Source organism: Alligator sinensis, unplaced genomic scaffold (assembly GCF_000455745.1).
Source record: "Alligator sinensis unplaced genomic scaffold, ASM45574v1 scaffold237_1, whole genome shotgun sequence".
Classification (NCBI taxonomy): domain Eukaryota; kingdom Metazoa; phylum Chordata; order Crocodylia; family Alligatoridae; genus Alligator; species Alligator sinensis.
In genome coordinates this window covers 1,054,925-1,070,201 of record NW_005841849.1, presented here as the reverse complement: position 1 = coordinate 1,070,201, position 15,277 = coordinate 1,054,925, and the positions used below count along the sequence as shown (strand labels likewise).

General features: G+C 43.4%; 1 protein-coding gene across 1 annotated transcript in view; it reads left to right on the top strand.

Moving 5' to 3' along the window:
- The window catches only part of NGEF (neuronal guanine nucleotide exchange factor), an 84,541-nt gene that overhangs the window by 50,953 nt on the left and 18,311 nt on the right, over positions 1–15,277 (top strand). Inside the window, exons 6-9 of the mRNA XM_006015984.3 lie at positions 1,209–1,483; positions 10,846–11,006; positions 11,192–11,344; positions 14,200–14,329. Of these exons, the coding sequence (XP_006016046.2) occupies positions 1,209–1,483; positions 10,846–11,006; positions 11,192–11,344; positions 14,200–14,329 (719 nt within the window). The remainder of the gene's footprint in view (positions 1–1,208; positions 1,484–10,845; positions 11,007–11,191; positions 11,345–14,199; positions 14,330–15,277) is intronic.

Here is a 15,277-nt window from a genome sequence, read left to right as displayed (position 1 = left end):
TTTGGGTCTGTATTCTGAGTTGTAATCTTGTTCCTGTAGATATGTAAGGCAGGCTTGGATGCCATCCTGGTGTGGTATCTTGGTATATATGCTGGTAACATCCATGGTGGCTAGGAGTGTGTTGCTGGGAAGGTGGTCTATGTTTTTAAGTTTCCGTAGAAAGTCTGTAGTGTCTTGTACAAAACTTGCTCTGTGGGTGACAAGCGGTTTTAGGATTGATTCAACGAAACCTGATATTTCCTCAGTTAGGGTCCCATGGTTGGATATGATAGGTCTGCCAGGGTTCCCTTGTTTCTGGATTTTAGGGAGCATGTAAAAAGTCCCCAGGTTAGGTAGCGGGGGGATCAAGGGCTGTAGTTTTTCTTGTAGTCTTGATGGAAATGATTTGATGGTATTGTTGAGTTTTTTGGTGAAAAGGGGAATAGGATCTTCTTGTAGTTCTTTGTAGTAGGTGGTGTCAGAGAGCTGTCTGTTGGCTTCCTTTAGAGAGAGGTTGTTGTGGTGGCGTGTGTTGCTGATTATTTCATTGTTCATTCTTTCCCTGAAGCAGTCAATGACAATAATGAATTTAGTCTCATTACACCTCTCTGAGATAGAGAAATACTGTAAGGAACAGAGGCACCAGGAAAAGTCACTTAAAGTTGGTGGCAAAACCAGTAACTGGACTCAGGTCTCTTGGGTCAGGCTCAGGTCATCCTGTCTACAGCACCTTTTCCCTCCTTCATGGTCTGATTCTGTCCCTACTGTAGTCAGTGTGAGACTCTCCCACTCATTTTAATGGGTAGCACAAATTAATGTAAAGCCATATCTTCAGCAGATTGGAGATTTTAGTAATATAGTCGTCTAAAATATAAAGATACAGGTTGTAGCTCTCTTTGAAGACCCTGCTGAGTAACATAGGCAGTTTCTTTTTTACTTACAGAAACTGATCTAATGCTGCAGGCCCTTCTAGTTTTGTGATGAGTGATCACAGATTACTGAACACATCCATCTTGTTTAAAAATGGCACTGATTTTGTTCTTTCCATTTTTGATTGAGACTGGGATATCAAAACCCAGATTTTCTCTTTCACTATGGAATGGACAACGTTCTACATCTCTGTTGAGAAAAATTACCATAAATCATGGATTAATTCTATAAATCAGTCCCTATTATCCTTTTCTTCTTTTCATCAGCAATTGCTCTCTAACTGTTCTATTGGCTTCTAGGGCTCTTGTATCAGGAATATCGAGATAAATCTACACGTCAGGAGATTGAAACCCGGCGGCTGCAGGATTCCCAGACAGACACTGAGGAGTGTTCAGCCAGTGAGGAAACCCCATCAGAAGCAGAACCCACAAATACAGTAGAAAGCAAAGCTGTCCCCCAAATCAGTTTGCTGAGGAATTCCACCTCCAGGTTTAACTTGTGGCAGGATCTTCCAGAGATCAGGAGTAGCGGTGTCCTGAATATCCTCCAGCCAGATGAGATCAAACTGCAAGAGGTAATGGGAACCATGGGAGAGAATGAGGAGTGTTTCTCTGCTGAGTTTTTGCTTAGCGTGGATGTGGCTAATGTTGTTCAAGACAAAAATATTAACATTTAAAAATAAGGAAATTCTTGGGCTATTAAATAGCCCAGTGATTGTAATATGACTTGCTATCATTTATTTTATTCTAAAGAGCATGAGAAAACCCTGCATGCTTTGTTCCCCAACTCAGAAGAGGCACCGATACTGGAGATTTCTGTGGCAACAAAGGAGAAAATAGCTTTTATTTTGATAGCATTATTACTATCGGCAATTTATAGTCCACAGCAATTCACAGTACTCCCTTGAGCCCCTTGCGGGGTAATCCTCTTCTGATGTCAGGAGCAGGAAACTGCCTATAGGAAGAGTTAAATGGTTAACTGCAGTGTATTAGCATGAATTAAAGGAAAGGAAAAAAAGACTAAAATTAATCTTCAACCTCAATGGAGTTTCCTTATTTTTAGATGTTGATGCTTTGAATCTGTCCCCACTTTGAGAGAGAAATGACTGTTCCATTATACAAAACTGGGTAAAAAATTATGACAAAAATACCTGTACTTTAACCATACAGTGTTTTTGTACTGTTCACAAAGCAATGGCCTCCCCTTCCCTGGTGCAGTAACTCCACTCAGGGCTGTGGCAATAATGCGCACATGAATGAAAACATCTGTCAGTTGTATGACTTGACAGCCAATTACTATTTTGGGCAAGAAAGAGATAAACCTTCTGTATTAATGCATAGAACTGTGTTGATAGTAAATTGTATACACAGTAGAAACGTACAACTCTTGTTCACTAGTACACAGTGTGAGAGCTCTTTGCTATTGTACAGGGTTGCATGACTAGTGCACATTTACTATAGTTGGCTGTGTAAGTGCTGCACAGCACGGGTTCTCCAGATGGAGATCTTCAAAGTACTGTTTTAGACAGGCAATTAAGTACTTCCTTTTCTTGAGAGCTCCCTGCTCCCATGTCCATCTAGCACTAGCTCCTATGATTGAGAGAGACTAATGGCCCATTCTAGCAGATATCCGGTGCCTTGAGTGGCATCTGTTAAAGTCAGTGGGAGCTGCATAGCTAAAATGTATTAAATGTTTCTGAAGTCATTCCCCCACCATGTTATTGGGCAGTGGTGAGATAACAGTGCATGCTGTTAACTCTTATATTAGTTTGGGACCTGAGCATTTATATGGGGCTCTCTTAGGCTGACAGGACAAGCTTTTAGAGTGTTAAGGTTATGACTGAAAAGTGACTAAAATGGCATCTTGCTGTTCCATGTTCTCATTTCTTGTTGGCAACTTCCACGTTAGATTTGTTCTGTTTACCTGTCAAAACAAGGTACTTTCAACTGCCAGCATCACAAACACAATCTGGTATTTAGATATTAAGCTTTCCTCCTCCTTTCTGATTCAAAATGGAGACAATACTGCACAGGAAAACAAATTTAACATTTTGCATTATGGATCTGAAAGCGATCACCTTTTCCTTTTGAGTGACATTTGTTACCTATAGATATTCTATAGGCAAAATATTTTGCTGCTGGAGCTAGATATTAAATGTGTGGAACACTTCTCCCTCTGTTGGAATACCATAAAAATGAGGCAGATGGAGCTGAGAGAGTCTTTAGGAAGCACTGTCCTTTTTCTGGTGTGTATTGCAGCTGAAATGTTCTTGCTGTTTATTCTTTCTGGAATGTTTTGAAGATAGCTCCATGAGAGATTATAAAGTGACTTCAAACCAGAAGGTTAACAAATGATAGTAGATTGGTAAATGTTGAACAGAACAGGGGGTTTGCTTTGGAGAGAGCATCAGGCAAAGAAAACTGGAAGTGCTTGAAATATACTGAAGAAATTAACTAAAAAGTCTATCAAGCCTTGCACAGCTCCCACTGACTTCAGTGGGAGTTGCACTCACTTTTGCCAGGGATGAATTTAGAAGAGTCTAGGGGGAATAAGATGAATGGGCAACTGATACAGAGGATGAAGTGCATTCAGATTTCTGAATAAGAACTTCACATTTATGTAGCTGTGCAAGAAAAGTCAGAAGCCATGTAAAAGCCTCTGCTTCTCTCACCCATTTTAATCATGAAAGCAATGGAAGAGGTAAGGACGTAACATACCGTTACAGAACAAGTGAGGAGGGGCAACAAGAGAATTACTTGGGCAGTAGAACGCACAAGCCCATAAGAGGAGAATGAAAGGGAAGAGCCAGCAAAAGGCTTTATTTACTGGTGTGCAAGGCAATGAAAGCATATCCTGGATGGAGCAGAGACACAATAGCCAGAGAAAGAAGTGGTAGTCCGCAGCAGCTCACAATACAGCACAGACAAGAATTAAAGAGATGGCACTTGCCAGGAATACAAATTAGTTGTTGTTACAGGAGATGACTGAAAAGCATGGAGTGGGCTATTGGCAAAATAAAGAAAACAAGATACTTTGTTGTGCCCTGGGCACCAGGGTCAGATAGTTGACTAAAAGAGGGATGAGAATGCTGCAGAAGGCAATTTGTCATTGTCCATGTGGAAACAAATAATACATATGAAAAGAGGTTGAAAAAAATTCAACATGACTTCCGAAACTTAAACATGCAAAATATGATCAAGGCAGGAGATGTCTTCAGAGACTCCTAATATTGAATATGAGGCACATATTGGAGACTGATCTGATGCACAGCTGTAGCTAGGAGAGGTTTTAATATGGTATTAGCCTTACGCTTTAGTTTTGAGGTCATTACTCCTTTAAGCCATGTCCCAAATTAAGTGTCTCATTTATGGATTCTTCTAGCATACTCCAGAAGCAACAAACAGGGTGGACTTTCTTTAATGACATGCCAATGAAAACTGTTCATCAAACTGAGGATGGGTCTTCTTCAGGGTGGTCCACAACTCAGTGCCCTTCTTAGAAAAATAGTAAAGTTGGTTTTCCAGGCCCCCTAGTTGGTGTTCTATCAGACCTTTCAAATCTAATTTTTTCCTGGGATGGAAAGGGAGAGAGCTAAGTAAATTTAAGGATCCCCATGCTCTTCCTAAGAGGATGCCCTGATCTCTGATTAGAAACCTCTGGTTTTCTTTATTTCGTCCCTGAGATACAGGGGTTGCTTTCACCTTCCACCATGCCTAAAGGCTCTACTCCCTAAAGGCTTTGTAGATCAGGTAGTCTATGGCAATGGTTCTTAACCTTTTTAGACTCAAGGCACCCCTCAGTAGACTTGGACAGTCACCCCTTGGAAAATGCAAGCTCTTAAACTTTCACTTGTTTTTTGACACAGAAAAATAATAGAACAATTCTTCTGTTGGAAAGAACTCAGAAAGACCACAGCATGTCAGAACAGTTTTAACTATAGATTCCTTTTTTGAAATCTCTGGATGTATCTTGTGAATCATTGCACACCTATCAGTGCTAACATTGCATGACACCCCACAGCACCCTTGAAAAGGTGTCAAGGTGCCCCACAGTGCGACAGCACCCTGGTTGAGAATCACTGGTCTATCTATGCCTGTTTTTTTTCTTCTGCCTAATGAAGGAAGTCGCTTCTTTCATACTACAGCCAGGATAATTAATAATATACCCCAACACAAGCACTTTGTATTCTTTTAATGCTGAGATATCTTCCACAGAGAGCAAAGATTTTTTTATTTGAGCATATGGGCAACCATTTGGTTGTGTTCAGACCTAGCAGGTAGATTTTAAAATACAACAGTTGAGTAAGTAAAGAAGTAACATTTACTTCAGGCTGAAAAGGCTTGAATAAAAGTTTGATGGGAATGAGCTGAAACCAGGAAATAAGTGAAATAATAATAGTATAATCACAAGTTTTAAAACACAATATGCAAGGAATTTTGATAAAAAGCCAGAAGAAATGCTTCATGACACCAGTTATGACCTTGCTTACACTACTAAAATATGGTGGAGGATGAGTCATAGATTGGAATATTAGTCCAGATACGATTCTCTATTTGCAAAACAGAAAGGGGCAGAATGAGGAACACTTTTCTTCTGAAGCAAATTCAAGAGCAGCAAAATATAAAACAACAGCGTGAAATGTAATTGCAAAATAACGTGGGCTAAATTGTAGGAAAGGGGAAAAAACAAAAGAAATGGTGATGGATTTATGTTGTGGGCCATAGGGGTCAGATGGAATAAAACATTATATACTACTGGAACAATTATCAGAAATGACTAAATCACTGATGGGTAGCTTTAATTATCCAGACATCTGTTGAGCATCAAGCACAGCAAACATGAATCATCAAGGATGTTTTTTTGACTATATGGAAGATAATTTAATGATGCAAAAAAGAGAGGAACAAGCCGGAAGAAACATTGTGTTGGTCCTCACAGTGAACTAACATGGACGAAATGACAGAGAACCTGCAAAAAAAGGAGGGGTGGGTAGCTTGGAACATGTTTCCGTAAACCAAAGGACCTCAGTATAGTCTAAGTATAGTAGGACATAGCAGGTAGTATGACCATGATATTATACTTTGAAAAGCTAGTTATACAGAATTACTTCATAATGTGAGTCAGAATTATATGGTGACAGCTATTGGTGCCAACCTCAAATGAACTTTTGTTGTCCAGTTTATTCTTCTTTCTACCCTTGAACTCTGCCCGTCTTGTTCGGTCTGTCAGACTTTCCTCTATTCTGCCTTCTTCTGTCCCTTGCTACCTGTATTGACTTTCCTTTATAGGATTATTCCACATAGGCTATACATATACCTAAACAGGCTGGATGTTGGACCCTACTGAGCCAATAACTTCCTGGTAATCAGTTCTTTTCAGTATCAGAAGTGACACATCTTGCACTAGTCTGCATATGCCTTATTTGCCTGACCCAACCCTGCCACTGTTTGACTTGGATTTGAGGCCTGCAACAGGAGATTATTTAACAATTGCAGATGATAGGTTTGATGTCAGATGCAACTTGAATGAGAGAAACATTCTTAATACAAGCCATAGTGAATCCTTTTGGAAGTTAATTTCAGTCAGTTGAGGCACTCGTTCTTCTTGCGTACCTTCCACAAAGTCAGAGACTTTCCCCCAACTACATTGTGTGTCCTGGTTGTGTGTCCAGCCCTGCCTACTGCCTGTCCTGTTAAGTCAGGGGCAACCAAAGTCTAACCTGTGGGCCAGGTCCGGCTGGCAGTGGACTCTATTTCCCAGGAGCCCCTGCCTGTGTGACTGGGGCTGGTTTCAATGGGGACCCCAGCAGTAGTCCTGCTGTGATAGTTCAGGGCTGGGATTTCCATGGAGACTGGCCCCAGCAGCACTGTACAACAGCAGTGAGGCCAGCCTCTTCCTGGTTGGGGGGCTGTTTTGAGGGTGGGAGCGGGTCAGGCTCATCTGCTGCTGCCTGTGCAGTGCAGGCAGCAGTGGTGGCACTGCTGGGAGAGGTGGCTACGGGGAATTTTGGGGTGGCAATAGCCCCCCCAAGCCCTCCCCAGTGCTGCCCCTGCTGGCAGCAGGGCATGCAGCCGGGCAGAGAGCTGCTTCAGAGCCCAGCTGGGATCTTGCAGCAGTAACAGCGTGGTCCAGAGCCATGGCAGAGTTGCAGTCTGCAGCCTGCATGCTGTGGGAAGGGGTGTGCAGGCAGCTGATCACAGCTTTGTCTCAGCTCCGGACCACACTATCACTGCTGCAAGAAGCCAGGCAGAGCCGCGATCCACTGCCTGCATGCCTCTGCCTGGGTTGTGCAGACTGCAGATCATGGCTCTGCCCTGGCTCTGGACCCTGCTGTCACCACCGTGAGATCCCAGCTAGGCTACAGAGCAGCTCCCCAGCCTGCCGTGTGCCCTGCCAGCGCTGCTGGGACCAGTCTTCATGGAAACCCCGGGCTTGGGCTGTCACAGCACAGCTGCTGCTGGGGTCTCCATGGAAACCAGCCCCAGCCATGTGGGCAGGGGCTGCTAGGAAATGGAGTCTAGCCACCAGCCAGATCTACTATTTTGCCTACCCATCTTACATGCTCTTTGCACAACTTAGAGGGATTTCAAGGATGCCTTATCACTGCCTGACATGAACACCTCACAAACATGAGTGGGTTACATTGCACCTACACATGCATTAATGTGCCTTTTCTAATGCGCATTAAATTTAGTACCTCCAGTGTGAGTGCATTCGCATGCTCTTTTAGTGACATTTAATGTGCAGTAGACTATTTTACTGAACATTAGCATGTCATGGTTTTTTCATGTGACACTTTAATGCAGCATTTCCCAACCTTTTCTGTCCCATGGCACACTTACCTGGCCTTTTCTGTCCCACAGCATACTGGCTGGACACAGACCAGGGGGTGGTGAGCAGCTGAACATGGAGCAGGGGGGAAGTGGCCAAACACGGAGCGGGGGGAGGTGGGAAGGGTGTATCGGCATGGGCCTGGCCGGGGCGCAGTGGCAGCAGCACTGGCTGTTACCACACTCCCCTAAGATTCTGTGGCATACCTGGACATGGCTGATGGCATACTGGATGGGAAATGCTGCTTTAATGTGCAGTCAAATAGCCTAGTGTACATTAAAGTGCATATGTAGACATGCCCACTGTGAAATAGCTCTCTGAAATAGGTGGCATTGCCAATTTTCAGGTGGGGAAGCTAGCACATGGAGATTAAGTGCTCGAGGTCAGCAAAAGAGCCTGTAGTAGAGCTGAAACTAAATCACCGTCCATTGCCAGAGGTCCCAACATAGCGCATCTAAACTGCTGTTGGCATGGGCTACAAGTACATGCAAAAGGGCTGTGGTCACTTACCCCCTGCTTTTTAACATTTTCTGTATGTCTGCTTTGTTCCTTCATGACAGTGATTTAAAAGAAAGCTGCTCAAGCAAACCCGTAGAATATGTGTTTTGCAAACCCTGCCCATTGTGCTGCGAATAGCCTTCAAGCAGCCCTGAAGCATCTGAGTCAACTCCTTGTGGTTGTCGATGCTTCTAGGGTCTTAATTTCATTTTAACAAAACCGAGGGTCTCAACATTGGGGTCAGCAGCCCCTGCTCCTTTTTTCTTCTGCCTTTGAGGACTGCTTTCAATGGGGTAATGACCATCTGCCAGTAGAGTCAGGAAGCTCCAGGCTTTAAAAACTGACCAAGCTTAGCAGCTGATTAGTTTAATAACACTACACAAATTTATACCTACAAATGGTTGCAGATTTTTGTCTGAACCAAGCCATCAATTTGCTTTTCTTCTTGCCCAAACCACATTTTTTGTCAAGGAATGGTAGGTTATTCATCTTGACCCCTTAAGCTACCATTTTAACAGAACAAACTGTTCAGTAAATCTGCCTATTTATGACTTACTGTAAAAGTTAGAGGATAGGAATACTTCCACCCAGTGTTCATTAAGCTGCATCAAGATTTCTGTATACACACAGCATAGGTAGCCTAGGCATTCCACTTCCTGATAATACAAAGTTACATTCCCACAAGTCCGAGTTACATCTTTCTTTCATTGGGTTTCCATGGAGCATGTTATTTGTGCCCAAGAGAACTAGTACTGACTAAGAACCCCTTTGTGCTTTGTACATACAAAACAGAGAAATGGATAGATACAAAAAAATGAGGATGTACAGTGCAACAGTATTAGCCTGAGAGACAGTGATCCCTGCACACCAACATCCTAGCTAGTCTTATGTTGTCTGTATATTCTGTGGCAAAGAAGTTTGAAGGAGGGATTTGAAGGAGGATAATGAGATGCTTTGTGGATTCTTTCCAGGGCTCTCCCAGATGTGAGGGGGAAACATGGGACACAGGAGGAAGGGGATTGGTTGAGTGAAGAAGACTGGCCAGTCTGGAGTCAGCCTCTCCATACTGAATAAGAGAGGGAAAGTGAAGACAGGCCATGGAGAACCTTGAAAGTGAAGTAGCTTATGTTTGATATGTCAGACAAGGGGAACCTGGTAGGGAGATGCAATGAGATTGATGACATGTTCAAATTAGCAAACTTTGTAGCAGTATTTTGGATAGATATTTGTGGAGCTGCATTGCTTTTGCAAAGAACAGACAAAAGGAAGCTGCAGTAACTGGGATGGATAGATAGGAAAGGTTGTATCTTGGAGGGGATCTGCAGGCAGAATGCACAAGCTTTAAACATAGCCTGGATATGGGGACCTAGAGAGGTTTTAGTCAAAGATAATGCTCAATTTACAAGCCAGGGTGACAGGCAAAAAATCATGAAAGGAGGTTCTGTGGAAGGCTTAGGGGAAAAATAGAGAGCTCTGCTTTAGTCAGATCTGGTGTCCAAGGGGAGACATCAGAGAGACAGAGCAAGATTTCAGTTTGGACATAAGTAGAGGGTTCTGGAGTGGAGAAGTGGATCTGCAAGTTGTCAGCATAGAGCAAGTAGTTGAATTTGCATTTGCAGATAAGATTACTCAGAGATTCGTATAAAGAAAGAAGAATAGGGGACCTGGAATTATAAGAACTCAATTCATTCTTCCATGAAACATAACTCTGCCCTCAGGGTTTGATGCCCAGTTTGGGAGAGCTAGTTTGCAGTCATTCTTTCGTTGAAAGTTTCCCTTATGCTCCTTAGAGGTTCTCAATGCTTGTCTATCTCCCAAAAGATTTGTATTGATAATACAGAAAGGAGAAGGTAGCACCTCACTCAAAGCTGGAATTTATCAAATGTGTCAAAACTGTAGCTTCATCAGATAGATCATGAATTTCATGTCAATCCTCCATGCCCCCATTCTTCACAGTCTAGCAAGACTGTAAGGAGATGGAAGAAAGACTGTGTGTGCGGGACATGCCGTCTTACACACATACTGTTCCAAGGTTATGTCTTGTGTATTACATGAGACTGGGTCTCATTCCTCAACAAGATTTTCCAGGCTCTGAATGTGCAGGACTGAATTTGTAGACAGAATTGCAAAATTGTAAAGATAATCTACTTATGGTAGTCAAGTGATAGGCAATTACCTTGGTTTTGATGCTTTCTTGCTAATCTACAGCCATGATAGAATATATTGCCTCTGTAGGACGCAGCAGCAGAGCATTCTTTCATCAGTATGCTTACTTAAGACTCAGAATAAGCCCCAGCATGTGCTTTACCAGTGTACCATTTTTCAATCAGTTTTCCAGCCATAATCAGATGTTATCATACATCATGGATGTCATTTCTGCAGCCTGTGAGCAATCCCTACATTTTGGTGCCAAACTGATCTGTTTCATAGCAGATGGCATAAGTGTACAGGGCCATTTCACTTGTGTGCGATACAAATGTTCACATTTTTCCTATGCAAGTCTTATAGCAAAAATCATTGAGAGCTTTCAGAATATTTCTGTATAGGGAGAGAGCTTGATGCTTGCCACCATGTTGTTGATATTTATCTTTTTGAACACTTCTCCAGTCCATGTTTGAACTAGTCACTTCTGAAGCCTCATACTACAAGAGTCTGAATCTGCTGGTGTCTCACTTCATGGAGAATGAACGTCTGAAGAAGATCTTACACCAATCTGAGGCTCACATCCTCTTCTCCAATGTCCTGGATGTCATGGCAGTCAGCGAACGGTAAGTCAGAGGCCATTAGATTTTTGGCTCTGTGGAGTGGGACAGCCTTTTCCCACTGGCTTAAGTGACTTCTCTTCTTTTCAAAGAATCTGCAGAGCTACTAACTGGCTTCAGTTGCAGGGGGCCTGGGCTTAGGCCTTTAACTGCCCATCAGGATTAATATCAATTCTGGTTTTCCCACCTAGTTTCCTCTTGGACCTTGAGCAACGAGTGGAAGAGAATATTGTTATTTCAGATGTGTGTGACATTGTCTACCAGCATACAGTAAATCACTTCTCAGTGTATGTGACCTACGTCTCCAACCAGACCTACCAGGAGAGAGCTTACAAGCAGCTTCTGTGAGTTTCTTTTTCTGATCCTGAATTATTTGGCCAAAAACGTAGTTTCATGTCTAACCTGGTCATTTTCAAGGGAGGAATAAAAATTAATTTGGAAAAGGGGACACACACTCTTTTCACAATCTTAGCCTGAATCTATTTACAATAAAAACAATACAAATAATTTAAATTTGTAAGGGTGGCACAGCAAGGTACAGAAATAGCAAACCAAGAATGTTCAGAGCCAACATTTACAGAGTGCTGAAATATTAAATACACAGCTGTGAAATCTGCATATTTTTTGACTTGCAAGCCAGGGCAAAAGTTACAAATATAAAGATAGTTGGTGTGATCTCAGCTCACTATTACCGAGTCCAGTTGCAGCCTTCTTGAGAGTCACAGGGTTTGGCCAATCAAGTACATTACAGCAAACAAAAAAGGAGGCAGAGACTGATTGTACATCAGCTGCTCCACAGTATGAGTTTAGCTGTACACCTGGACCCCGCAGCAAATTTAAACTAAACCTTGGTAATTTAACCAACAGGGCATGCCACAAATTTGCCTCCACCCTCCACAAGTGCCACTACAATCGCCTTCCCCTGCTCAAGCTGCTGCTCTGCTTTCTAATCCCTGCCATGTACTCCTTGCCCAATCTGCTGCTCTGCTTTCTGCGTCCTGCCCTATCTGCCACTGTGCTGTCTGTCCCCTCTCTGATTGGCTGCATGCGACACACAGAGGCTGCCTGTGCCACTTATCCACTGTCCTATAGGGAGCTGATATATTCTTTTCTTGAAATATTTTATTTTTTTAATAATAAGAAGCCATTTTCCTCAGCTCATCCTGGTATATCCTTATACTACAAACAGGCTGTGTAGATAGAGGATCCTGTCCCAGACATTTTCTCAAGTAATTTCAAATCCAGAAAGTCCATATCATCCAGCCAGGGTGTCTCTTCTACCCCATCATAACAAAGAGTTTGTATTTGAAAAAGTGGATTTGTTTGTCTCCTTAGTAACAATGCCTTGGATTTTTTTTCAGATAGTCCATTGCAGATTCCCCCTATGTATTTCCCCATTTTAGTCACAGCTATTTTAGCTGGGTTGGGATGAATATGGCAGAGTACTGCCCCTTTCCTTTCTCTGCTCTTTGAAGCTGATCATCTGACCCCAAAGCATACCCTACAGACTTACGGCAGCCTCTGCTAAAAAGTAAACTCTTTACTGGGCTTGATAGCCTGCTCTTTTCCAGTGGGGTACACCTCAGTGTTTCCCTGGGCCAGAGATGAGCAGTGCATTGTGAGGCACTAGGAACAGAAAGGAACCTTGGAGCATGAACAGTTTGACTAGGGTGGTCACTGGTCCTGCTTTATACCAGACCATCCTGTTTTTAAACCTATTGTCCCTTGTCCATTTCTAAATGAAGAATGGATGGCAAAAAGTCCTGTTTTTCAGTTCATTGGTGAAAATACATGTCAGTCATTTGTCCTCATGATTCTGTTGGCTGTGCCTAGAGGTAGGGTGGTGCACAGCCAGGAGGAGCAGGGTTCAGAGCCAGCCAGGGAGGGAGTGACCTTTTTATGGTGGCCCTGCCTCTTGCTGCTAATTGGTCAAGGGGTGTGCTGGCCCCACCCTTTGCTGCTGATTGGCCAAGGTGGTGGCCTCGCCCCATATCACTGATTTGCTGGAGGGAGTCCTGCCCCCATCATCCAGGGGATGTCTTGATTTCTGGGGCTGAGTAGACAGCCACCCTAAGTTTGACTAAGGCAACTGGATAACTCCTGAAGAGAAATGGCAAATCAGCTACAATGTGTTTGGGATTGACTGGTTTCCTAGAGAGGGAGCCCAAAGTGTGGTATCTCCCAAGTCTGGGAAATAATGTGATCTGGCTGGTGTGGGGAAGGGAAGGGTGATTTAGAGCTTCCCAAGCAGGCTGGAGAACTTCACAGTGCTGATCTGAACTGGCACCTGGGTGTTTTGTCAACTTTGCCGCCAGCATTTGATTCTGTTATTTTCCAGTCACACAATTACAACCTCTCTCAGGTTTGGTGATTCATGCAGAGATGCCAGCATAAGAATACCTACCTTATCCTGAAAAAAATCTTTTTAAAAATCTCTCCTGCTTTGTTTTTAGTCATGTATGTTAATGACAGGTTTCAAACAGAATTAGTAGTTTCCTTGCATCTTTTTGCCAGTTGGGACTCCCATAGCGTTAGTTTCCTCATAGCGGGGATTTTCAGTTGCCAAAAAGCAAATCAAGTAGAGGGAGCTTTTTGATAGCAGTGCTTTGTTTATAGCAGTTAGGACTTGTGAGGCTCCTCACTGCAGCAATATATTTATATTCACAATAATTTGCCTGCTGTGATTTCCATGTGGCAGGACCCTGGCCATGCCAAGAGAATCTCCTGTGCTGTGTGCTGCTCAGCTGTAGGCCCCGTTTAGATTTTCATCCTACCACTAACAGCCAGAACTCGCTGCGCTTGAGCTGCTTCATGGCATGTCTTGTTCTCATGACGGTGTAGATATTACTGTGCCACAGTGATCCAACTGCGTAAAAATATATAATTATGCCTCTGAATCATCCACTTGGACACACTCCCCATTCACACACTCCTACGCACACAGTATATGCTGCTAATCTATATGTGCTACACATGTAACTCCACTACAGTGATTTGTGCATTAAAAGTCTATTTTTTCATCCCCTAGTGCTAAAGATAGACTGAGCATTAAACCAAAATACTCCTAGAAGCATTCAGTAAATTTATTTTCCTCTTTTTTGAGATGGCCAGACAGATGCCGTCTCTGGGAAAGGTAGTGCCACACAGGTGTAACACACACAACGAGTGAACAAAGCTCTTTCCATCTTGTCTATCTCAGCCAGGACAAGCCAAACTTCCGGGAGGTGATATCACAGTTGGAGTTGGATCCCAAGTGCAAAGGCCTGTCTTTTTCATCCTTCTTGATTTTGCCATTTCAAAGGATCACTCGACTGAAGCTCCTTGTGCAGGTATAGCTTATTGCCATCTCTTCTCTCAGTTCTCCATATTGTTCCGGGACTCCCCTACCTGGCTGTCCTGACCGCAAGGCCTTTCAAACTAATTTAGACATGCACCCTTTTGTGTCTTAGCTAGTCTCAATATCAGGCGCAGAGCTAGGTGAATTTCTTTTTTCAGAAAACTCAACTTGGTTTCAGGTTGTCCCATACCTAGTTGCAAATTCAGGACACCATGTAGTTTCAGCTGGAAAAGTTTTTTAGGGGCTAGATTCACAAGATTCTCAGAGAAGGTGATGACAGTAGCAAAAATACATTTTGAATGGGTGGAGACCTCATGCAGGATATGGGAGACCCCCGATTCATTGCTTGCCCTTCCTGATAAAATTGGAACTCCTCGTACCCCTCCCAGGTGAGGGCCCCAAACTGCAAGGCTGTCAGGTATTTCAAAATGGGGCACACTCCATGTGTCCTGTCCGTGCTGTTCTGCTTTGTATAAACACACATTCAGTGGAGCAAGCAATTGGAACCCACATACCCTCTTTGCCAGAGGGAGTGTCCTAGACACCAAGCTAGGGTGTTTCTCCCACTTTCTATATAAAATACTTCGTTAGCAGGGATTTTAAGGAGGAAAAATGTGAAATTTCTCTTTTTAAGGAGAAAAATGTGGATTTTCACTTTAAAAGAGAAAAATGTGGGAAGTGGTGGGCTGCCCCTTACAGGCTGGCAGAGTTCCAGCCTGCAGTGGGCTGCTTGGGGCTGTGGGGAGCAGGAGAAAGGCAATCAGGCAGGTGGCACCATGTGCATATGAGCATGCACACAAGCACGTGGAGAGCAGCTCACACAGCTCCCTGCAGATAAGTCTATGGTGGGGGAGGGCAAATTGATGACCCCACAATGAGGAAGGGAGTTGGGTGGGGCTAGAGGTGCTACCCAGCTGGGACGGTATGTAGGGCTGGGGCA